The sequence below is a fragment of the Carcharhinus amblyrhynchos genome, chromosome 16 (genome assembly GCF_965287045.1).
Source record: "Carcharhinus amblyrhynchos chromosome 16, sCarAmb.v2.hapA, whole genome shotgun sequence".
In the NCBI taxonomy this organism is placed as follows: domain Eukaryota; kingdom Metazoa; phylum Chordata; class Chondrichthyes; order Carcharhiniformes; family Carcharhinidae; genus Carcharhinus; species Carcharhinus amblyrhynchos.
The window spans coordinates 13,272,966-13,298,461 of record NC_137339.1 but is presented as its reverse complement, the minus strand read 5'-3'; the positions used below and the strand labels follow the sequence as shown (position 1 = coordinate 13,298,461).

The following is a 25,496-nucleotide window of genomic DNA, read 5'->3' as shown; positions in this document are numbered from 1 at the left end:
TTGTGCTACCAAATAAACCTGTTGGGCTTTAACCTGGTGTGGTGAGACTTCTTAATGTAAAATAACCCAAAGCATTCTATGTAGAAGAAATGCTTCCTGATAAAGACTTGTTCTTCAAACAACATCACAAAAACAGATTGTCTTAGCATTATCACTTTGCTGTTTATGCTTGTGGTGCACAGTTTGGCTACACTGCAGCATTTTCTGTATTACAGCAATGGCAATACTTCAAAAGTATTTAATTGGCATATAAAACTTTGGGCTTTCCTAATAAGGCTACAAATGACACTATGTAAAAGTCGTTTCTTTAGATGTAACTTGTTACCAATGTAGCCATAACTGCAGTAAGAACAGAATGTGGGTCTCCTATTTAGGATTACTGTTACAACCTTAAATAGATATTACTTCCTGACAAAGCACTGATGCCGCAAGCTAATATAATTTCAGAACTGTTATTAAATTTGAGACTGTTTGCTTGTTTTGTATATTAAGAGAATGGGTATAGCGGTGAGTGCACCTAAGTCATGGCACTCCTGATTTTCTGATGATTAAAGTCAAGAAAAACTACACTTTAAATTGACACCCTGACCTCTGTGCTCAACATCTGTCACCTGTGGCTCTGTCAGGAACAAGGTCTAGCATTTTTGCATTTATGATATTTGTTGTAAAGTGTTACCCATGTATACTTGATGTTTATTTTCCACTCTACAGATGAGGGAACTGATTCCATCAGCTTCTACGAGTATGGCTTTAAAGACTTGGCCACCATATTTTTTTATATGTTGATAGCTATCATTCTACATGCTGTGATACAAGAATATATTCTGGATGTAAGTGAAAAGCTTTTATTTGCATATTTGTTTATAGTTTGGGGGAGGGGGGGAACTTGACCTTGGTGACTCACACTCCAGTGCAGTACTGCATCCCTGAACGTGCTAATTTTTGCATGAGTGGCAGAGGCCGTGAACCTGAGAGTTGGCAGTGAGAAGATCGCCAGGGAGCATCAGATGGCCCAGGTCACACAGCATGAAGTAACTTAAAATGAAACTTGCCCATTACCTGACTGTTAGCTGGAATTACTCAAAATTAGGCAATTTAAGACTGGGCTTAACTGTATTAAGTCATGTACCTAGAACCCTCAATTCTAATGTGAGGCGCTCAGGCTTGTCATGCCTTAGTCTCATCAGTGCAGTCTGTCCGGGAGATATGTTCAAGGAGCTGAGAATCTCTCCCAACTCCAGGGGCCAGCAGTTAGAATGGATGGCCTTCCTTAGGACTGTTTAGTCCCAGCTTCTGTACAAGGGCCTTCATTCTGTTTGTTATCAGTTTTGGCGCAATGGGTGTCTCTCAACTGAATTCAAAGCACTCAAGTTCTATGCTAGAAATTTTAGCTCACTATCCAGGCTGAAACTCTTAGTGAAAGCAAAACATTGTGTATGCTGGAAATCTGAAATACAAAGAGAAAATGCTGGATAAACTCAGCAGTTCTGGCAGCATCTATGGAGAGAGAAACCCTGTCAATATTTCGAGTCTAAATGGCCCAAGGTCATTTACACCAATTCCTCTTGTCCATTGCCAGACCTGTTAAGTATAAACAGCATTTTCTGTTTACATTTTTGAAAGTCTTGGTGCCATACTGAGGGAGCATTCCACTGTCAAATGAAATCTTAAACATGATTCTCAGGTGGATATTAGAGTCCATGGCAGCCTTCAAAAGTATTCTTCACGGTGCATCTGTTATTTATCTCAACTGAGAAACTGACTATCTGGTCAGTGCTATTTGTGTGTGCATGCAGAGTGCCTTACAACAGTAACTACACTTCAAAAAGTATTAAACTGGCTGTAAAATACTTTGGGACATCCTGAAATCACTTTTATAAACGCAGTTTTTGATTTGTGTATTCAGTGCCCTTTTGTTTTCATGTTTGTCCATCATGCTAAAAGTGAATATTTCATGCACATTTATCCCTCTGGTAATTGATAGTAAATCGGAAGTGCTGGAAGAAAAATAATAACCATTTGGATTCCAACAGCCATTTCTCATATGTATATCTATAGTATATATTGTACAAAATAAGTAATTAAATTGCCCAGATTTCCTGTACTCAAAAGGCAAAAAAAAACACACCCAGTCAATAATTGGATTAAAGCAAATTACTGTGGATACTGGAATCTGAAACCAAACGAGAGAATGCTGGAAAATTTCAGCAGGGCTAGCAGCATCTGTAAGGAGAGAAAGGAGCTGACGTTTCAAGTCCAGTCGACCTTTTGTCCAAGCTTTGACAAAGGATCGTCTGGACTTGAAACATCAGCTCTTTTCTCTCCTTACAGAAGCTGCCAGACCTGCCAAGATTTTCCAGCACTTCCTCTTTTGGTTCCGGTCAATAATTGGGTGACTTCAGCAACAGATTTCTTTCCCTTGGCTGCCACTCATAGTTGGTATGGTTGGAAATTGATAGAACAACTTGGGCCATTTGCACAATATATCAAACTCAACCAGATTGGGCATCAGCTATAGGATTATTAATTTACATGACTCGTGCAACTGTTTAGGTTTAGCCATTGCATATCTGTGATCTGCGGCCACCTAGTTTTTGCCGCCACCACAAACAAACAACTCAAACAAAGGTGAACCAGATATTTCAGTTTCGCTGGATTGCTTCCAAAATGAGAGAAATACAGTTTCCATTAGTTGCTGCCGGATTGACAAAGGGGAACACCTGAAGAAAAATCTCTGAACTGTAGATTGAATGCACAAACCCAAGCTATAGCAGCTCAGATGCAGTAGCATTATTTGGCCATGTAATCAAAAGTACGAGAATGGGAGATGTTCAGAATGTATCTATTTCATTTTTCCTACTAGGTTGGAGAATTGCATTGCTTTTAACCTGCGTCTTAACCAACCAAGTTTACATTTTTAACTTGAGGTTGTAGAATAAATCTCTCAAATGTCATCCTTTTCATTTTTCCAGAAAATAAACAGACGGCTGCATTTGTCCAAAACGAAGCACAGTAAATTCAATGAATCTGGCCAGCTGGCTTTCTTCTATTTGCTCTCCTTTATCTGGGGAGGAAGCATCCTGACTGGAGTAAGAATGTATCAAATGTTTCATGCTAGAGTTTATGCTAAATTATAATGGTACAAATGGACTGATTTTTTTTTTCCTTTTCCACCCCAGGAAAAATTTACAACAGATCCTACACTTTTATGGGAAAGATATCCACATGCTCATATGTTGTAAGCACACCTTCCTCATCTTTAAATGGAAAGCAAATGATATAAGAATTGCTATTGTTATGAAAGAAGAAAAATTGTATTAAAACAAGTCAATAGAACTTTTATTTCAGTTTAACTTGAAGGCTATATCCAGCCATTTCAGTGGTTCGAATGTTACAGTTTGATGTTGTTTGTGCTGAGGCTTAAGAACATAAGAACATAAGAAATAGGAGCAGGAGTAGGCCATCTAGCCCTTCGAGCCTGCCCCGCCATTCAATAAGATCATGGCTGATCTGTCGTGGCTCAGTTCCACTTTCCCGCCCTCTCCCCATAACCGTTAATCCCCTCCCTTATCAAGAACCCATCAACCCGCTTCTTAAAAATATTTAGCGAGGCAGCCTCCACCACTTCAATGGGCAGAGAATTCCAGAGATTCACCACCCTTTGAGTGAAGAAGTTCCTCCTCAAATCCGTTCTAAACCGCCTCCCCTTTATCTTGAGGCTGTGCCCCCTAGTCCTACTGTCTTTTTTGAGCGGGAAGAGTCTCTCCACCTCTATCCTATCCATCCCATTCATCATCTTATACGTCTCAATGAGATCTCCCCTCATTCTTCTAAACTCTAACGAGTACAAGCCTAGTTTATTCAGCCTCTCCTCATAGCTCAATCCCCTCAACTCCGGTATCAGCCTAGTAAACCTCCTCTTGTTGCAGCATATCCACATGATAACAAAAAGTAAGCCACAGTTGGTGAACACTTTGTGCTGCCAAAATGCAGCAAATACACCTTCCCTAATCCCCTCGTACAGTGTTCCCAAACTTGTTTTCTTACAACCACCCAAGGGTTCCCCAGCAGGTATGGCTGTCTTAAGTTTGTGAAAAGCTGTTCTGGTTTGTCTAATCGAAGGTAGTTCATTTTGTTGGCTGCTGATAGATGCACTAGACAACCTATTAGCAGCCAATGCAATGAGAAGCCAGCCTCTGACTGGAAATGCTGGAAATAAGGTCAAAGTGAAATAGCAAGAGCAAAGCAACATCATCCTGCCCATTGAGAAGGAAGAAAAGGTAAGGCTTAGGTACTTCTTGAGTAAGAGAACATTTAAATTGTATACCAAAACGAATTGGAATGTCTTTTTTAACTGTTTGTAGTGTATTTGCACTTAAACCACAAGATTCATTGTTTTGTGTAACAAGTCTGGAATACGATATGAATGTTTCTTAAGGGTTCCATCAGTACTCTTGGGAGGTCAAAGGATTCCGTGGCTAGAAAAGCCTGGAGAAACCTTGGCCTAGTAAATGACAGAGCCATTTATTGCAGCACTTAATCCATTTAGGTCAGATTTAGAAATACCAGCCTTGATACTGTGATTGTACTAGGCAAGGTTATCTGAACTAGAGCAGTAACTGAATTATCCAAGATAGAGCGGCTCCTACTGAGTGCAAAAGTTTTCTTCATTAAGAAATTGGTGAATACCTGTATTTATTTTTCCTCTTCCATTTGTTAATCTGTCCTGAATTAACAAATGAAAAATAAGCATTCTGTTTTAACTTATTAAAAGGAATTTCACACTGCATGTTGTTCATCAAGTGATTGTTGCTGACAGTTGCATGCATGGACATTAATTGAAAATTGTAGCAATGGTACTACCCACAGCTAAATGGCCTCTTGATTTCTTGTGGTCTTGGTGAATACATGAATATCACTGGATGAAATACTGGAGGGCTATGGGTGCCAATAGAATTGCACTTCAGTGAGAATTAGCATCCTTTTGAGATAAGGATAAGGAAAGTATTAAATAAACCTTGAGCAAACATGTCATTACTTAATTTGATATGTATATCTAGAATTCAGAATTCTCATGCAACTCCATGTTCAAGTACTCTTCCTTCAAGTGTTCCAGATCTTTTTTTTCTCCTTTCAATAGATTTTTTTTCCCCTGAAATCTTGGTTGAAGGACTCATTCATGGACACCATCTAATAGGTGTTTCAACTAAGAAGAAATTAATCTTCTGAAAATTTTGATTTAATTTCATGACATATGTTAAGTTCAGCTGCAATGTGCTGGGACCTTATTTTACTCTGAACACTTCTGTACCTTAAGTCTGTGCAGATCTTTAAGTCTTTAACTTTACTTCCCTTACACTATTTTTGTTACCTTCTTAACTTTTTTGGTTAGATCCAAATACAGCTGCCTGCATTTTCTAATTTACAGCAGTTTCTTACCAACCAATGAACTTAGTTTTCCTGTGATGTCACTTCTGTATTTTTCAACAAGAATTGACTGCAAGATGCTCTTCCCAGTCTGCTTCAGTGTGATGCTAACTACAGCTCGCTCTTCCCAGACTACGTCAGTATGATGCTAACTACAGCTCACTCTTTCCAGACTGATTCATTGCTATGTTGACTGCAAGGCACTCTTCCTATGTGGAAGTGCCCTGTGTGGAGTGAAGAAGCAAAGCAGTTGTCCTTTTGGATTCACAGTCCAAAACTGAGCTATCTGATCTGAGTCAGGAAGGCAATAATGGTACCATTTTGGCACACTCAGCTTAGAAAGGTAAAAAAGCGCCCAACAGCACTATCCAATCATTCTGTGGCAACTTTGGTGAGGGTGAGAGTGGTTAGCACAGCTGCCTCAGTGCCAGGGACCCAGGTTCAATTCCAGCCTTGGGTGACTGTACATGTGGTGTTTGCATGTGCTCCCTGTGTCCACATGGGTTTCTTCTGGGTGCTCTGGGTTCCTCCCACAGTCCAAAGATGTGCAGGTTAGATGGATTGGCCATGATAAATTGCCCCATTAGCAGCCCAGGATGTGTAGGTTAGGGGGATTAGTGGGATTTGAATGTTGGAGTTTGCTCAAGCCACATGAATTCAGTTCCATGGTAGCACAGTGGTTAGCACTGCTGCCTCACAGCACCAGAGATCCGGGTTTGATTCCTGGCTTGGGTCACTGTCCGTGAAGAGTCTGCACGTTCACCCTGTGGCTGCGTGGATTTTCTCACACAGTCCAGTTTCGTCCTACAGCCTGAAAGATGTACTGTTCAGGTGCATTGGCCATGCTAAATTCTCCCTCCGTGTGCCTGAACAGGCACCGGAGTGTGGCGACTAGGGGATTTTCACAGTAACTTGATTAGTGGTAAGATAAACCTACTTGGGACACATATCTGTAAAATGAATTGCCTACTTTTGTTTGAGTACTAGAATCGAGGCTTTCAAGGGAGTGAATGAGAAAACAAACTTGAGGAAAAATAACCAGATTGTATACATATTCTGTTTGAAAATGTGATTGCCTCAAAATACATTTTCATTTGAAGAACTTCTGATCATTCACTTTGAAACATGGTAGTCTGGAGGATTATGGGCATAGAATTCTTTGCTTTTAAAACCAGATATATATTTTGCAAAACTGAAATGTGTGTAATTGTTGATTATGTAACTGCTGTGCACTCAACATATTATTTGGTTCAGCTTTCAGGTGAAATTTTTCTACATTTGCCAGATTGCTTATTGGCTCCATGCATTACCAGAGCTCTATTTTCAGAAAGTTAGAAAGGTAAATGCATATCTGTTTGTTATTTACACTATCAAAAATGATCTAAATGTGTAAAACCAGATTTGTCAATAGAATTTTCATATAGTGCGAGAAAAGCATGCCATAAGTGGAAACTCCATGTTGGAGTGGCTCAGTAACCTTTACGATCATGGTGTTTGGATGTCTGAGGAACTGATCCTCCTTTAATGTTCAAAAGGAATGTTAAATTGTTTTAAAATCCTACTGATCCCTCTGTCCAATTCATTGCTGGTGTGTAAACTCTTCCTCTTGTGATAAACATTGTTGAACCCACAAATGTATTTAAAAAAAAAACTGAGTAGTACGACTGCTTCTGAAGTCATGTTGCCATTTTGCTGCTTACCCAGAGATTTTAATATGACTTTCTTGGCAAGACTACTTCCCTCGTTCTGTGCACCATGATTATCCATTCTTGATAGTCTCAACTTCCACCTTATTAATTTACTTATGTCTCAATTCATTTGACTTCTCTGCCCTTTATCTTCACCCATGACATCAACTCCTGACTCATAGCCAGCCCCTTGATCTTGCCATCTCATGCACTGTGGTAAATATTTATGACCACTTTGTCTCCTTTTATCTTCTCTATTTCTCTGCCTATTTTATACTCTACTGTTGTTAACCTCACAATAAACAAAACTATTTTCCCAAGTCTGTCAATTTAATCGCCAGACTCCAAAGTCTCTCCCTGTATGGCTTTCAGCAATCAATGCTACTATTGATCTGCAAAAAGATTATTTCTTTTCTGCCTTAAGTACCTTCCTTCTCTTTAAGGTGTCAGATTTCACGTGTATTCTGATGACATCAGATTTACTGCAACTTTATTTTGAACTCAGTGAACTTCTGTTAATTATCAAGACTATTTAATTAAAACTTCACAACCATGTCCATGCTCTTCCATTATCCACTCTGTGCTGTTGGTGCTTCTTCCACAGTGTTGCTTGCAAATATCCTGCTTTCCTTTCTGTATTAAAGTCACAGTTTTTATCACCTTGGCAGCCTGCATCCTATCTGATATTCCCATCTTCCATGCTGCAGTCTTACCCCATCATACCTCTGCACTGTACTGATCTTTGTGCTCATCCCATGTCCTTCGATTATCTCACTGAGCTCTTCTTTATACTTTGCTCATTCAGTTACCATGATCCTGTTCCTTGAAACTCCTTCCCAACCCCTCCTATCACTCTTGCCAAAAGAAAAGGCCAGAAAATTTTGAGCAAGCTCTCAGCCACTTCTCAGCTTCAAACAATGGCTTGGTATCTACTCCTTTCTGAAGTTTGGGTCATTTTCATATTGTACTACATAATTACATATTTCTGTTCTAACTTCATAATAGAATGTAAATAATGTGCAACAGAACAAGTTTATTATGGAAATACAGGAGCAATACAATGGCGACCATGTCTTTGGGGCATTTATCATTAGTTTGGGTGAGATTTATCATTAGTCTTGTACTGCTATGCAATATACATCTCAATAGCCTGAGTCTGACACTTGAGGCTAAAATGAATTTGATAGGTTTCATTTACAAAACATAGAAAGCAGATATAGCTGATGAAGAAACTGAGGGGCTTGGCATTGCAGCGACTGGAAGCAATTATTTGACTTCTCATTTATCCAGGATTTACTGTTTGCTACAACTGGGTTGCATTGATGGCTTTTGCTGTTCAGCTCAGCTTCTATTCCACAAGGTTTGTTGTATACCCATGCTGTAGTCCAGAAGATAGTGGCAATGAACTGGAGGTTTTATGGTTATTAACCTATCATCATACAGCTGCTGGGAATCATGACCTGCGATGCATTTAGAGAAATCAAACCCATATGTACTGGTTGTCTAATGAAAAGTTAGTGACACAGATCCTTATGCGGGTGATAAAGAGTTTGAGTTGATTCCAAGTTGACCTAACTGTCAGTGGAGCAATCTATCTCTTTTGGTAGACCTACTACATTACCTGACCCACGCAAGTATCAGTATTCCCAAGCTCATAATCAGCAATATAGCTTCATTATAGTTGAGCTAGAGAGGTAGACTTCTTGGGATTGTGATTTATTGCTTTTGCCTCCTGATAAGGCACGGACGGTGTTCCTTGCTGGACAAGCAACTTTACTAGAGCTTTATGCTGAGAAACCAACGTGGATTTAGCTATTGCAGTGCAGAAGGTGGCTGTTTGGCCCATTTGAGTCTGCACCAACTTGCTAATAAAACATCCTAATCATCAAACCCGGGTTTCTGATGCTGTGAGACAGTAGTGCTAATCACTCTGTTCCCCCCTGTAAATCCACAACTGATGATTTCTAAGTCTTTGCACCCAAACTCTGAATTTGGTGTATAGGATAGGATCTGTCCCTGTGTCAAGAATGTTTGCCAATAGTGCAACACAAGCTGTAGCTGCCTAATTTGATATTTAGTTTGGAGATGCTGAACAAGAATGGATTTCCCTGTCTGCCAGATGCCCAATTGATTAAGGAAAGCAATAATATAAATTTCACATTTTTTCTTTATTTGAATGAAGTATAACCCTATAATACATGTGCGTGTGAACTTGTAATAAATGTGTGTTTGTATTATGTTTTATTCATTGAACCAAAATATTCTGCTGACTGATCACTTTTATTTTCCACTTAAAAGGTGTGTTGGTGACTTGATCTGGCAATATCTCTGCCTCCAGAATATAGCCAATTAAATAATGACTGAAAGATCAAGTGTAGGATCAAGCTTGACATCGTGTTTAATGTCTGTTCTGGTCAGCTTGGATCTAAAATATCCTTTTTTGGGGGGGTGGGGTAGGGGGGGCATGAATTAAATTCCAAAAACTAATTCAAATGGAGGAAGCAAGGAGGTGGATTGAAGTGCTTGCCCAGTCCACTCTGCACATCAGCTTTGCAACTGAGAAAGAATAAAATTAAGTTTAAAAATGGTGGTTTTAAAGTTCATCAGTGTTAAGCAGGATTGTATGGGGTGATTTTGAATGCAAGGAAATGATGTGTGGGATCCTTATTTAATGTATCACTTATTTTGCTGCTAAATTATGTTTTGATTTTTGTGTATCTTTCTGAAGTCCTTCCATACCATTCATCAAGTAAGAGATCAGGCAGGCAGGCAAATAACTGAGCAATCTGCTCTAAAGCTTCCACTAATCCAATTCTTCATTTTTTTACTATGAGGTGTGGTTGAAGTGATGTTCCTGACTTCTCCCTGCCTGTAGGAAAGCACCTGGGTCCCTATTCAGCTTCTTCATCTGATGACAGGGAACAAACCCTCTAGGGAATTCTGAAGCAAATCTGCACCTGCTTCATGGCACACATGGTGTCTTTTCAACTTCTTAATTTGTGTTCCTCATGTGTTTCAAATTGTTGAATCTTGCAGGAGGATATCGCTCGACAGCTGTACTACATTTGCCTTTACATATTCCATGTCACTGGTGCCTATATATTAAAGTAAGTTTTTAGCACGTGCCTGACAGTTATTTTTAAATTAGATACAATGATCAAATTTTGGTATTTCTGACTCAGATCTTTTATTATTTGCCTAAGAGACTTCTCCTCCACCCTGTTGTATTATAATGCAAAGTATAATGGGTAATTGAGATTCCCTTGAACAAGAAGCACATTGATTCACTGTGCAAGAGTGCAAACAGCCCCTTGTTTATGACCTTCCCTGCATTTTGTTTCTTTCTGGAGTTATTCCTAAATTCAATATCCTTTTTAAAGGAAGCAAAATGTAAAGCAAGCCGCTTGTTGATCGGTGCATTCCTCTTTCCCTTTTCCTCCTGTAATTTCTCGTATCTGTTGCCACTGGCTCTCTGCTTCCTTTTACACATTGTTCTCCTTGCATTCTATTCCTTTTCAATTTTTTGATGCTAAAGAATATAACTAACTTAAAAATTACAAAGAAGTGGTACACAATGAAAGTGGCTGGCAGACCATTTTATACAGCTATTCATTGTGAATTCCTCTGCTCCCTGTGACAGGGCCTACTAATACTTTTGAAAATTTACCTGGATAGTGTGAACAGGGATGATTTGAAATTACTGTATTGTGAGAATAAAATAACATTGCAGGCTGGGCCTTCATATTCTAACTTACTCCTGATCATACTGATTGTTGCTTAGGTAACTCGTTTAGTCCAACTTGGGTCACTAACAAATCTCATTCTTTTTGCTTCAGAGTCAGTCTAAAAATACAATAAATTTGTCAGTTGGGCTGCATGTTATTTTGAGAGTCAGCTATGATTAAGGAAATGGATTTATTTCCCCATTAACTTGTTAAACATATTGCTTACTTTCTAGGACACAATACAATGAATTTGCACAATCAATTTTTGCTTAATGTATTGAGCCAAATGTCAAATCAGCCAGGATGTAGTTTTAAAAAAAAAGTTCTCAACTAGTTTTTAGGATAATGTGACCAATGTTTGATATCTGATCGAACACAGTGAACTTGCTTAGGAGCCTTGCATGGTATGAAGTTATACTTTTGACATTAGTTAGATACTGGCAATCCACTCACTAGAAGTGCTTGCTAAGAGATAGTATAGGCTTTTGTGTTTTGTGATGTTGTTGATGACATTGAACAAATGGACAGTGGGAACTTTTCAAACAATTACTTTTTTATAATTTTATTTCATGCACTGTCTTTGTCCCCTTTTAACTGTATTTCCTGAGAACGAACCTTACCATGTCAAATCTTTTGGTAAACTTTCACATGTAATGTGCTCGCGACAACTTTAAATTTAAAGAGACTTCTGATTCTTGTGATCGGTTGAATTAAATATATTAAGTGGATGTGACTGTTTCAAGGTGCGTATTCTATTTAGATTAAAACTAACATTCCAACATGACATTTAGAAGTAAACAGCATTCTTGTATCTTAAGTTTGATTTTTTTTTTCTTACAGTCTTCACCGACTGGGCTTGATTCTCTTGGTGCCACATTACCTGGTAGAGCTCTTGTTTCATGCATCACGATTATTCTACTTCAGTGATGAAAACAAACAGAAGGGGTGAGCATAGTTATGTAAACTTTTTCTTTGAAGAGTATGAACAATTTGGAGTACACCAGATTTTTTTCTCATTTTGCCATGCTCATTCCATGACACAGCAAACAGAAGTTTTTAGGCCCCTCCTTCAATTTATGTCAGCTCATCTCAGTGAGGGCAAGAATAGTGGCCAAAGAAAAAGATTTGAAGGAAATGAGAAAAATGCTTGCAGAACGTATAAAATGAACTAAAAAAGCATACTTAAGTGGGTGCAAATACTTAAAAGATGGAGAGGAAAATCTAATTGTGCAGCAAGAATGTATAATGGGAGTCATTTATTTTTGTTTTTGCAAATAAAGTAGGAATGCAGATGTAATAGAGAAAGATGTGGAGCAGTTGTTCATGATGACTTGCAAATGGAATTACTACTGTAAAATTGGGACAAAAATTACTTGAACCAAATAGCATGCACACTTTATTGTTGCAGGTGAAAGATTTGAGAAACTCTTAATACATTATTTTCAAGTCTCCTTGGATATGCAAATTGTGTAAGGGGTAGTGGATGGTAGGCAATATAGCACTTCTGCTTTAGAAATGATGAGCAGGACTTGATATAGCACTGCAGTAGTAGCATAATCTGCATTTTGTCTTTATAAATTTATACAGACATGCTATGTATTTCCAGCATTTCCAGCTGGTTGACAGAAAATAAAGGGTTACAATTAATGGATGTAGAGGAGGCTTTTCTGAACTTTGAGCCACAAAATCCCTGGTGTTCCCTCAAGACCATCAAGGAGCCCTAAGCATTCTCATAATATCTACACCCCCTTTTCACCATGAAATAGGTACAAACACAGAAATCAAATGTAAACTTATCTTTTCCAGCCATATCTATGCATAGATTAACCTGGCATGTTCTCATTAAAAATTTATAAGTCTTGCCTTTTTCATTGTTGAGGAGGAACTTCTTCACTCAAAGGGTGGTGAATCTCTGGAATTCTCTGCCCGTTGAAGTGGTGGAGGCTGCCTCGCTAAATATTTTTAAGAAGCGGGTTGATGGGTTCTTGATAAGAGAGGGGATTAAGGGTTATGGGGAGAGGGCGGGAAAGTGGAACTGAGCCACGACAGATCAGCCATGATCTTATTGAATGGCGGGGCAGGCTCGAAGGGCTAGATGGCCTACTCCTGCTCCTATTTCTTATGTTCTTATGTAACAATGATGCTGGATAGCAGAATGGGACACATCTGTGTGTCTGTCTCTCTGCCACTCGCCCCTCCCTCACATGCACAAAGTTATTGCATCCTTGTGCACACAAAGGCACTTGCATCCTTTGCTGAGGCTCCGCTGCCTGTAGGCCACATGCACTCTCTTCTTGCTGTCACTACCCAGCTTCTGACTGATTTGCCTCACTGTTGGCCGTGGACAATTTTGCAGTTTCTTGTGCTCCACGAGTTCTTGCTTTGGTTTTTGATTTTTAAATTTTGCGCGTTCCAACCAGCATTTAACAGTTGTGTGGTGGTTGCCAATTTCGCAGACTCCCTGAAGACGCTCCATGGACTCTTAGGAGTTTACAAAATTAAGTGAACATATTTTTATTCTTGATATATATGTTGCTGCTGTCGTCAAAGTAAAAACTGAGGAAGACTGTGGTTTCAGTTGGCTAAGTTAGTGGAATAAACAGCCTTGCAGTGAATAAATTGTAATTGGAAAGGTATGTGGTCATACATTTTGGGAGGGGAAAATAAAGAATAGTGATAAAGTCATGAATGAATAGAGAAAATGAATAGAGTATGAATATAAATTTCTTGGAATTGTGTAGTTCAACAAAGCTACTAAAAATAGCGTTTTATGTTTTATAATTAGGACGTAAAGTACAAGAACGAAGTGATAATGATTAAGTGTTCCCTACATGCAAGTACTTCATACAATTTTGGATGCTCCTATTAATTAAAGGGTGCAAAGCCATAAAGTCGATCTAATGTAGATTCACCAAGCTGATTGTGAGAATGGAGTACTAAGCTCTGAAGAGGGGCTTGATACACTTAGGACAAATATTCAAGAGGCGGTTGGATATTACAGTTGGGGCGAAAGAGATCAAAGGTTATGGGGGGGAAAGCAGGATTACGCTGTTGAGTTGGATGGTCAGCCGTGGTCGTAACGAACGGTGGAGCAGGCTCGAAGGGCTTCTGTCTTTTTCTATGACAATTATCACTGGAACAGAAAAAGCTCGAGAGCAAGTTCATTGCAGATATTAAAAATTACGATAGATTTAAATTGAATAAATATGGAAAATCTTTTGTTGCTTGTGGACTCAGTCTGAAAAGCTGTCATCGGTTTCTAATTGAGAAGGAGTGAAATAAATTATTTTACAGCTCTTGCAAAGCAAAGGACCTCATGCTCCAAATGCTGAGACTGAAAAGTACAGTACTCTAAAACAGTATGTTCTCTTGGTTTGAATGCTACAAATAATTGACGATCACTGGAACTTTAGAATACATCTTTTATAACAATTTGCTTAAGTGCCAGAGAAAGATAACATAAGCACCATCACCTTCGTCAGCAAGGTTTAGCAGCTATTACAAAAATAATGTTTTGTTCTCCTTAGCTTCACTCTCTGGGCTCTACTTTTCGTAATGGCTCGCCTCCTCACTTTAACTCTGTCTGTCCTCACGTTTGGCTTTGGCCTTGCAAGAGCAGAGAACCAAGACTTCTCAGTAGCAAATGGGAATTTCAACACATTGACTGTCAGGTAGGCAACTGAAGTGGCTTAGCGACTCTTAACATCGTACCTATCGTCAGAGTGAGGGCACATTTGCAATGTTACTTTAATGTTCAAGGTACAGAACCTGAAGATTAGTTTGTAATATGAATTGCTGATATTTAAGTGTTAAGTAAATGGCTGAGTGATGTTTTGTTATCTTTCAGAGTGAGATTGCTTTAGAAAAAATACAATTTTGGTGCCCTTTCAGTTTGTTTTTTTTATCAAACTACTTTCTAGATTACAGTTATTTTTGTGCAAGTGTTTTAGTTTGAATAAGTATATAATTCACTGATGTGTGGATTTCCTTTTTATGTTTGCATAGAATCAGTTGCTTAGCAGCTATTTGTCTAACACAAGCATGGATGATGTGGAAGTTTATTAACTTCCAACTGAAGAAGTGGAGGGAACACACTCAGAATCAGATCCCCAGAAAGAAAGTAACTAATACCAAGAACAAGCCTTCAAAAAAGGAGCACAAGGGTCAGTATTGAAACCTAAACATTTTGTTTATTTTTTTTTTCCTGCATCCTCCATTCCATGACTTGACCTTCTAAACAAAAAGCACACTTGGCATTTTGTTAAATTTACTAACATTATTTTTGGACTCCAGGACAATCTTGACAGAAATTCAGTCTCATAGTGAAACTTCTGTGGGAGATTGCAGTAATCCCAGAAAAAAACAGTTTATATGATTTCATTCTTACAAAAACAAACAGCACCTATACCTAAAATGTGTTGCAGATCATATGTTAACATTCATAAGATGTCACAACCAAGGCTTTATTGTAGCTGTCGCACTTTTGAGGCCAATAATGATTAGAGGAACAGCAGTTTAGTTCAAGAGCTAGCTTTTAGAGAACTTTAGAGATGCGTACAGAGCGGCTAAAAATAGTGGGGAATTAGAAGATTGGGCAAGATTTAAAAAAACAAAATGACCAAGAAAGCGATAAAGAAAGGAAAGATAGAGTATGAAACTAAACCACCTCTAAATATAAAAAATGATAGTAAAAGTTTTTACAGATATATAAAGAAGAGGAGACTAGAGTGAATGTTGGACACTTAGAGGACGAGAGGGGGGATTTAATGGTGGGAAATGAGGAAATGGCTGAGACTTTAAGTTGTGTCGGTCTTCACGGAGGAGGACACAAATGGCTTACCGAATATTAAAGATAGAGGGTTGGTAGGAGATGAGGTCCTTAATACAATTACTGTTACTAGAGAGGTAGTGCTTGGTAGACTAACGGGACTGAAGGTAGACAAGTCCCCGGGACCGGATGGAATGCATCCCAGGGTTCTGAAAGAAATGGCAGAAGTAATAGCAGATGCGTTAGTAATTATTTATCAAAATTTGCTGGACTCTGGGAAAGTGCCGGCGGATTGGAAAACAGCTACTGTTGTGCCGCTGTTTAAAAAAAGGTAGCAGACAAAAGGTGGGGAACTACAGGCTGGTTAGCTTAATGTCTGTAGTTGGAAAAATGCTAGAATCCATCATTAAAGAAGAAATAGCAGGTCACCTAGAAAAGAACAGTTCGATCAAACAGATGCAGCATGGTTCCGTGAAGGGGAAGTCGTGTTTAACGAATTTACTGGATTTTTATGAGGGTGAGACTAGTGCGGTAGACAGAGGGGAATCAGTGGATGTGGTGTTTTTAGATTTCCAGAAGGCGTTCGATAAGGTGCCTCACAAAAGGTTGCTGCAGAAGATTAGGGTACACAGAGTTGGGGGTAAAGTGTTAGTGTGGATTGAGAATTGGCTATCTAACAGGAAGCAGAGAGTTGGAATCAATGGGCGCTTTTCTAGTTGGCAGTTGGTGACTAGTGGTGTACCACAGGGATCGGTGTTGGGGGCCTCAACTGTTTACCATATACATAGACGATCTGGAGGAGGGGGCTGAGTGTAAGGTGACAAAATTTGTTGATGACACGAAGATGAGTGGAAGAGCGAATTGTGTGGAGGACGCGGAAAGTCTGCAGAGATCTGGATAGGCTGAGTGAGTGGGCGAGGACCTGGCAGATGGAGTATAACGTTAGCAAATGTGAGGTTATCCACTTTGGTAGAAATAATAGTAGGAAGGAATATTATTTAAAGGGTGAAAAGCTGCAGCATGCTGCTGTGCAGAGGGACCTGAGGGTCCTTCTGCACGGATCGCAAAAACTCAGTCTGCAGGTGCAGCAGGTGATCAAGAAGGCGAATGGAATGTTGGCCTTTATCGCGAGGGTGATGGAATATAAAAGCAGGGTGGTCTTGCTGCAACTGGAGTATTGTGTGCAGTTTTGGTCCCCTTATTTGCATAAGGATATATTGGCCTTGGAGGGAGTACAGAGAAGGTTCACCAGGCTGATACTGGAGATGAGGGGATTAGCTTATGAGGAGAGATTGAATAGACTGGGCCTGTACTCGTTGGAGTTTAGAAGGCTGAGGGGGGGATCTTATAGAGACTTATAACAAAGGGGCTAGATAGGGTAGAGATAAAGAGATTCTTTCTGCTTAGAAAGGAAACCAGAACTAGAGAGCACAGCCTCAAATTAAGGGAGGTGGACAGTTTAGAACAGAATTGAGGAGGAACTTCTTCACTGATGAATCTCTGGAATTCTCTGCCTGTTGAAGTGGTAGAGGCTACCTCGTTGAATATAGTTAAGTCACGGGTAGATAGGTTTCTGATAGACAAGGAAATTAAGGGTTATGGGGAGCAGGCGGGAAAGTGGAACTGATCCAATTCGGATCAGCCATGATCTTATCAAATGGCGGGGCAGGCTTGAAGGGCTAGATGGCCTACTCCTGCTCCTATTTCTTTGTTCTTATGTTCTAACAAACAAGGATAAATGGTTAAGAACCAGGTAGAGGTAGGAAGGCTTCACTTATACATTTTCTGTAGTGTGTGTGTAATGCTGTTTGAGCCACATTATGGGGAGCACTTCTATTTAAACATTACAAAAAATAAACCCTAATGTGTCGCATTCATTCTGTGTACAAGCCTGTGGTACCTCATTTTGCAGGCATCAGTAATGGAGTCAGCCTGGCAACCATGTCCTTTTTATATACACTCTGATACTTCCTAATCACGTTGCACCAGTCTGTGTAATACAAAACCGTGTTCCATTCCTGACTTTACACCTGATGCTTTTAAATAAAAATTGCATGTTACTAGAATTACTTGTGTTAAGTATCCTGTCCCTCTTTAAAAAAAATCCTGTTTTAACTGTGACTTATACCTTTGAAGGGGGACATGCAGACTCTTAAGTAGGCAGTGCTGTGGACAGCTGTCTGCACAGCTCATGCGCAATACTTCCTATCATTGAAGATTGCTGCCTGGGGAACCAAAGTAGTTTGTGTAGTGCAGTGGCACCAAGGAAAGAAATTAGTCCCTCTGCAATTAAATTTAAATGGCTTAACTTGTGAAATTATTTTAACGAACAGCAACTCCATTAGCTCCTTTTCAATTGCTCCATTTTTATTGTGGTCGCCAGTAATGGTAAAACCTTTGTTGTTCTGAACTGCTTAACGTATCACCACTGTACAGCAGTTATACTTTGTTTAGTGAATTAACCTGTAATAACTACAATATTAATGCCAGTTAGAAAGAGGTTTCAAAGAGAAACCTGTCCAATCATTCACCTTGATTCTTACAAATAGTTGACTGTTCGTAAAGCAAATATCAAACACTCTAAAATTTTAAATCTGCACCAGTTGACTCCAGTTCCCTGTCTGTGGATTTAGAATCCTTAATCATTTGCATCTAAATGCGAAGGGATTTTTTTTTACATGCCGCCCCGATAAATTTCAGCCATTGTGTAGTAATGTTATGCTTCTAAATGGTATTTTGGCATCTCTAGATGGATTTCTGTGATGAAAAACAGTACTTTTGTATTTTCCTGGTGGACTTGATGCTTTTCTGTCACTATTTCTGAACCCTACATAAAATAAACAACATTGGCTGAATAATAGGAAGCAGAGAAATGATCAATGGATATTATTCAGGCTGGAGGAGGATTTGTAGTGCTATTCCCTAGGGGTTGGTATTGGGACCGTTGCTCTTCCTGATGTACATTAATGATCTAGATCTTCGTGTGTCGGGGCAATTTCAAAGTTAGCTGAGGACGTTTGGACTCCGAAGAGGACAGTGCAGTACTGAATAAGGACATAGACAAGTTGGTGGAGAGGGCAGATAGATGGCTGATGAAGTTTAGTGCAGAGAAGGATGCATTTTGGTATAAAGGATAAAGTTCTTAAAACAGCTGCAAGAGCACAGGAATCTGGTGTGTATGTGCACAGCTGATTGGAAGTAGCAGGGCAGGTGGAGAGGGTAGTTAATAAAGCATACAGTATTCTGGTCTTCAGGGGGCATCGAGTACAAGAGGAAGGAGCTTAGGCTGAACTTGTACAAAGCACTAGTTAGACGAAGCTGGAATATTGTGTGCAGTTCTGGGTGCCATACTACAGAAAGGATGTCAACACATTGACAAGAATGCAGAAGAGATTTACAAGAATAGTTCCAAGGATGAGAAACTTCTGTTTTGAGGATAGATTGGAGAGGTTGGGACTGTTCCTCTTGGAGAGAAGAAGGCTAAAAAGGGATTTGATCGAGTCAAAGAAATCAGGAAGGGGCTGGACAAAGTGGATGGGTACAAATTGTTCTGCTTGTAATAGGATCAAGAATGAGTGCATAGATTTTAAGTAATTTGCAAAATACCAAAAGTGATGAGAAAAAACTTGCAGAAGTGGTTTGGATCTAGAATGCACTGCCTGGAAATGTGGTGGAGACAGGTTCAATTGGGGTATTAGATGTGCAGGGGTATGGGGAAAAGGCAAGGGAAGGGCTCCAAGTTATTCTAGTTTGGACAGCTGGTGCAGTTGGGATGGCCTCTTTCTGCACTGTAACAATTCTGTGAAAATGATTGCCTCTAGGCTGTTGAGGTGTTTGCATGTAGGGGTGCAGTATGACTTCCAGGTTTTCAGAGGGAAGTTCCCCTAGAGTCAAATCAACTAAATGATCAAATAGAGAAGTTCTGATCAGATCCTGGGTTGCCAGGTTTTTGGCCTGTCCCATCTCTAAATAAGAATATGGATCTAATGTGTGTGTAATTTTGTACCATGTTTTTATTACCTGACTGTATTTTTAAATGTGTTCACAGCTAATGCATCTAATGGAACAGTGAAGACAGAAAGTGGAACCTCACCACGTGCAAGAAAAGCAAAAGCTTCGTGAAGCTGGATTTTTAAAGAAGGGAAATCTGAGGAGAAAAAATAAACTGTGATCACAAATCTAATCTCACCCCAAACCACTCTACTTTCATCACTTTCTACCGATCAGAGTTGAGCAAAAAAGGTGATGGCTGAACCTGTTGAGAGGCTCTCCTTACAGTCTTATGAATGGGAGTGAGATTTGAAACACTAGTCTTGCTGTCCCGTACTGGTCAACTTTTGGAACAAATAGTAGATGCTCAGCTCTGAGGTACATGCCTGCAGTTTTTTTGCTCTTGTTAATTTGGATGGAGGCTTGAAGACACCTAAATGATGAAAAAGTGGCTGTGGTACTTGGGGTGAGATAGAAATCAGCCAGTCGGATGCCTTTACCAAAGGCTGTTGTGGGCCCTGTTACCAGGGCAATAGGCATGAATTTTGTAGTTCCTAACAACGTGTTCAAAATTAAATATGAAGATTGTCTTATTACCTGGGGACTGGGCCTATCACAGCTACACTGATCTATTCTTGCATTGTCTCTGCCCTGTCAAAGTGAGTCTTTTGTGATGCTTAAATAAATAACTACAAGAACTTTCCCCAGATCTACTTGTATGTGAGTACAAGTTCAAATGTAACATGTGACATAGCTCTTCATGCTGCATTTCCTAAAACTCCTGAAAACTTCACCCTGACTGGTGTGTGGCAGTCTCCATTGTTGCACTAAAGATACGTTGACTTGAATTAATCATTATGTCCCAGCTGATAACAATGGCACATAATTGGAGAGCTGTCCACACCGTAAATACAGGCTTTGGCTCCAATATATTTTTTGGTAGGTCGGTTAACTATGTAATTGATCTCTTGCTGTAGAGTTCCTACAGCCCAAACCATTGGAGGAGGATTACTTATTTGTTGCCCCCTCCCACCCCTCCAGGATTGTTACATGCATTTCTAGCCTGACTTTTATGTGGGGTTTTGTTTTACTCTTGTGACTTTTAGAGAAAATGTGTGTTTGTGTTTGACCTCCAACTTTTATCCCTCCCCCTTTATTCAAGTGTCCTTGATCTGAAATGTATAAAATGACGAGCCAAAAGCAAACATGTTACAATTATACAGTAACACGGCAAAATGTTTCTTCAAGGGGAGGTTATTTCTTTTTAGATTTATGTTAAGTGAGAAAATTGGTCTGTTCCTGTCTGTGCGTTCTCAATCATTTTGGTTGCTTCAAGCCTAAGTCAGCCTAGTGCTTTGCCCATAGATGCATGATGGGGACTGTGCCTTAACTTTGACAAATGTTGTCTACTTCTGTAGTTTTAACATGAAAAGGTATCAGATTTTAATCATTTACGCCTAGTCCACTTCACTGATATTTTTCATCTCATCAGAAATGACTTTGGTGTTTTTAAACATTGTTTATTTTAATCAAAGAAGAAATTGTTTTGCTGTTCTAAGAAGTGGTTCTGGAACCAACCTGTCTTAATGACAATTGTCACCAATAGTATTTTACATGACAGTTAAATATTTTAAACCAGATTACCTTGTGCTTTATCCCCCATAATATTTCCTAAGAGGCAATTAAATGGTTTTGCAGGCTGATACTCTCTGGGCATTCTCCCAAGTTAGATTCTTTCTTTAGGGGTATCTCATGGTGTTTCATAACTAGAGTTATTTACAGAATATGCTTTTGGGTGATAGCTCCTGTTCAATGTGCAGCATCAAATATTTCTTGAGACCAATTCCCCACTCTGTGACAAAGCTGTGCAATGGGATGATTAGCTTGTACTTCGTTTCTACCATGTGCTCTAATCAAATTTTGGTCAAGCTAATCCCATTATGAAAAACGTTATACATCTGCTGAAGACCTATTGGCCTTTCTCAGAATCCCTTGTGTACATACATTTGAAAACCATAGTGTGTCAAATCTACCAAATAAGCAAGTAGACATACAGGCTTACTTTCCCGACTATCTGTACCAAATCACCATGTGTAAACATCCTCGCATTGAATCGCCTTATGTACAAGTCTGTGCTGATTTGTATTGAATCAGTGCATATACATTTTATATCATTTTATCAAACCACTTGGTGTCTACAGACGTGTTGACCATGTGCCATATTACTGGGTATGTACAGAAACATACATACATGCACCAAGTAAACTTCTACACACTTCCATCTATTGTTATTGAATCACCATGTACACAACCATTTATTTGTACAAAATCAACTTGTGTACACACTTGTACAATGAACCACTGAGTAGAATAAACATAGCTGTTTTGTCTTTCTGTGCAAATAGGAAGCTGTATGGTTCTTGTAAATTTCTATGAACAATTCCATGAATTGTTTCTTAAAACAAAATTTGAAGGTGAATCCCACTATTACATACTGATTAACACAATGTGTTGGTGCCTAAATTGGAGCACAGTCTAAGCTTCTGTCATCCCTGCCTGCTGCTGTGAATGTTGCATGTAGAATCAACTTGGAGGGAGGTAAAATACTTGATAAAATACTGTTAGACTATCTCATGCTCTTGCATTTGGTGGAGGATAAAATTTCACATTCAGACGGTTATACCACTTTTTCAGCCGAATTGTAGTACCCCGGCTCTGTGACAATGGACAGGGGCTATCTAATTGTTTGTTGCAACATTTGTACACAGACGTTTGTTGCGTTTAGACTGAAGGAAAAAAAAATTGACTGCTGTAGTGCTTAATCAGTACTAAAAGGAGACAGGACATCCTGTGTGACTGACAGGATGGGCAGAGCTGACCAGAATATTGATCTTATCCATGAGGAAATACTGAAACTCCAATGAGATATCAAAAAGCAGTCATTTCCCAGTCTATTTTCTTATAAGTATGTATAAATAAATTTGACTTTTTTAAAGAGGGCACTATAGGTGAACAGCAGCTTAAACTTTATTATGTTATGACATGAGACATGACCACTTAGCCGGTTACGGTTAAAATGAGAATAGTCCTGAATGTCAGAAGCCTTTCTAAACTCAAGTCATGTAAATGTAGTTAATTTGTTTTTCTAATATTTTGTGAATCAATGTAACTGTAACAGCTTGTTCCCACTCCATTTGCTTTTGTGTTCTGATGAATTTGTGGTCAGGGCAGTGGGAGCCTTTTTTAAAATTCCTCTACTGGTACAACAGAAGATAGTTCAAGGTGATTTTTATTTAACTTTACATTTTGTCTTTATTATATTCAGTTGTGGGTTGTAGAACACAATACTGTGTTTTTCAGTTGCTACTCCAAACATACCTTCACTTGCCAAGCTCTTGTGTAAGTATATGTTTGGTAGGGTCTTGTAAGTTCAACATAAGTTTTGAATCTGATGTTATGAAACCACTATTTCTGTAATCTGGAAAATAAACTTGTTGCCTCATCTGTGACATTTTAAATTGCTGATGGTCTTTGATGATTTGATATTTGAAATGCCAGATGCGCTGTGCTCTGTGTACTTTGCAGACTGGATAGTTCAGTTAAGTGATTTGTTTTGGAGGAAAACTTTCTTAAACAGATATAACAAACATTTACATTGATGTACAACACATACCAGTTATGTATAGACATATTCAATACACCTAATCTGCAGATAAAAGAATGCAGATAAATGCAGCAATCCAATGGCTAGGGATGCATAGCCACTGATGGAAATACTGACAATTTGTGTAACCAGCTCTGAATTAGAATTGCATTGTCCTGTGCAAGAAATTTAGGCCAGGCATTAAATAGAATTTGGTTTTGCAACTGATGGGGTGCTCACAGTTTGCTATGCTTGTTCCTGAAACCATTGTTTGAATGTTACAGTAATGTCCAAAAGAGACAATTTGGCAGTTTCTCACTTCTGGTTACCTTAAATGGTAACCAAATTAACTTCAGCAATGGGTCAACAACAATGATATGCATTTATTATTAATTGCTTTGCTTTGGAAATAACCTTGTCATAAGTTTTAACTGTTACATTGCTATGAAAATGTATCATGATAATTCTGAACCTAATTTTGAAAATACTCAAGCAGCTGTGAGGAGAAACAGTTGATATTGAGTCCAATGTGACTTGCATGATATAAAGGGTGGCACAGTGGTTAGCATTGTTGCCTCAAAGTGCCAGAGACCCAGATTCTATTCTGGTCTTTGGTGACTGGAGCTTGCACATTCTCCCCGTGTCTGCACGGATTTCCTCCAGATGCTGTGGTTTCCTCCCATGGTCCAAAGGTGTGCTGGTTAAGTGGACTGCCCAGGTTAAATTGCCCCTTGGTATCAGGGGGATTAGCAGGGTAAATATGTGGGGTTATGGGGATGGGTGGGGATGGGTGTGTGTGGGTGCAGGTTCGATGGGCCTGTAGGGATTCTATGAAAAAGAAATATCTTTTGTCCAAGGTTGCCCTTACTATAAAATGAGAAGCTGTATATATTTTGCCATTCAGTTCACATTTTTCCTTTTGAAAGGATTTAAGGGTCCCTCGGAAGTTCTTCACTAACTACCCTGCTTCTTTTCTCCTCCTCCTCCCCCCGCCCCCCCCATGAATTAGTGTGTGTGGCTATCTATGTGAAATTTTAAATACTGCACTGCGTTAAAAGGGCAAGATTGGTGGCGGGGGGGGGGGGGGGGGGGGCAGTGCTAGTCTTTGCAATGAAGATTTCCGATCCTCCTCCTACTATCCAATAAGGATATAATCTCAGCTGTCATTCTGAGGGACCAGTGTGCTGTTGAAGATGCTATCTTGATGGAAATAACTCTATCCGCGGCCTTAGGTGGATATAAAAGTTGTAGCAGCAGTGGAGTTATTTTTATTTAATCCCTTAACCAATGTCACTAAATATTATCTAGTAATTTTCTCACCTTGCTGTGCACGTATTAGCTGCCATTGTAACGGTGACTGCACTTCAAAAATGATTAATTTTCTGTAAAGTAGTACATCCCAAACTATAGTTGTGGTGATCCCAATATAAAAGCACCTTGTAAACCCAGTCCAGGTTGCTTAGTAGTCAATTGAAATTTGCAGAAACTGTGGAAGTTTTCTTTTGGCAATCCTGGATGCACACTGCAACAATGCTGCAATTCTAGCAAAGCTACGATGAATGGCAGGTTCAGTGGCCATTCCAAAGAACAGTCACATTGCACTCGCAGTTAACTTTGTTTCCATAGATGTTGCTCCAGTATCTGCAGCATTTTGATTTTACATTATTAACTGGCAGGGACCAGCAAAGGATAAATTACAGGCTCCTTCTTGAAAGGGAAAGCCAGAAACCTCAGACTGTGTTCTCTTCCTCCATCTCTCTACGAGAGAGAAGGAACACTCATGACATTAAGCAGTTGCTAAAAGCAACACTCAGTGCCAGCTTCCTGCTCAGAAGAGAACACTGTAAATCCTCCTCGTGGTTTGTGAGACCACACACTTTAGAAACACATTTCTCTAGGAAAACACTACAGAAATGATCCCTAAGTGTGAAGGAGGGACACATTCTTTGTGTATCAGTTAAGACGGTGGGTACGGAAATTACAAACCCAGATCCCATAGGCAACTGAGACAGCCCATTTGCAAACTTCAGTAGGCAGCACTCTTCTCCCAGAGCCTAGGCATCAGTGTCCAGGACAAGAATTGGTAATTCCAGGGGTACCAAAACAATCGGAGAGTGGGCAACCATATGAACGTAGAACTTGAGTAGGAGTAGACCATTCGTGATATATATGCAGTAATGGCTGGTGGGCAATGACGACATGTGGATTAGAGGGAGTAAAGGTGGTGAACGTAGCAGAACTATTTTGGGGCTGCT

At 39.4% G+C, this 25,496-nt stretch overlaps 1 protein-coding gene and 1 non-coding gene across 2 annotated transcripts in view; one reads left to right on the top strand and one right to left on the bottom strand.

The window, feature by feature from the left end:
* The window catches only part of LOC145353841 (translocating chain-associated membrane protein 1-like 1), a 51,784-nt gene extending 30,312 nt beyond the window's left edge, over window positions 1-21,472 (top strand). The window contains exons 3-11 of the mRNA XM_080204693.1: window positions 712-830; window positions 2,973-3,089; window positions 3,180-3,238; window positions 6,682-6,766; window positions 10,152-10,222; window positions 11,681-11,785; window positions 14,368-14,511; window positions 14,846-15,003; window positions 19,657-21,472. Of these exons, the coding sequence (XP_080060819.1) occupies window positions 712-830; window positions 2,973-3,089; window positions 3,180-3,238; window positions 6,682-6,766; window positions 10,152-10,222; window positions 11,681-11,785; window positions 14,368-14,511; window positions 14,846-15,003; window positions 19,657-19,730 (932 nt within the window). The 3' untranslated portion in view covers window positions 19,731-21,472. The remainder of the gene's footprint in view (window positions 1-711; window positions 831-2,972; window positions 3,090-3,179; window positions 3,239-6,681; window positions 6,767-10,151; window positions 10,223-11,680; window positions 11,786-14,367; window positions 14,512-14,845; window positions 15,004-19,656) is intronic.
* A 3,496-nt stretch (window positions 21,473-24,968) lies between these two features.
* Window positions 24,969-25,175, bottom strand: LOC145354131 (small nucleolar RNA U3). The gene has a single exon (XR_013888810.1). It is a non-coding gene; the product is annotated as a small nucleolar RNA U3 (small nucleolar RNA).
* Window positions 25,176-25,496: the final 321 nt, after the last annotated feature.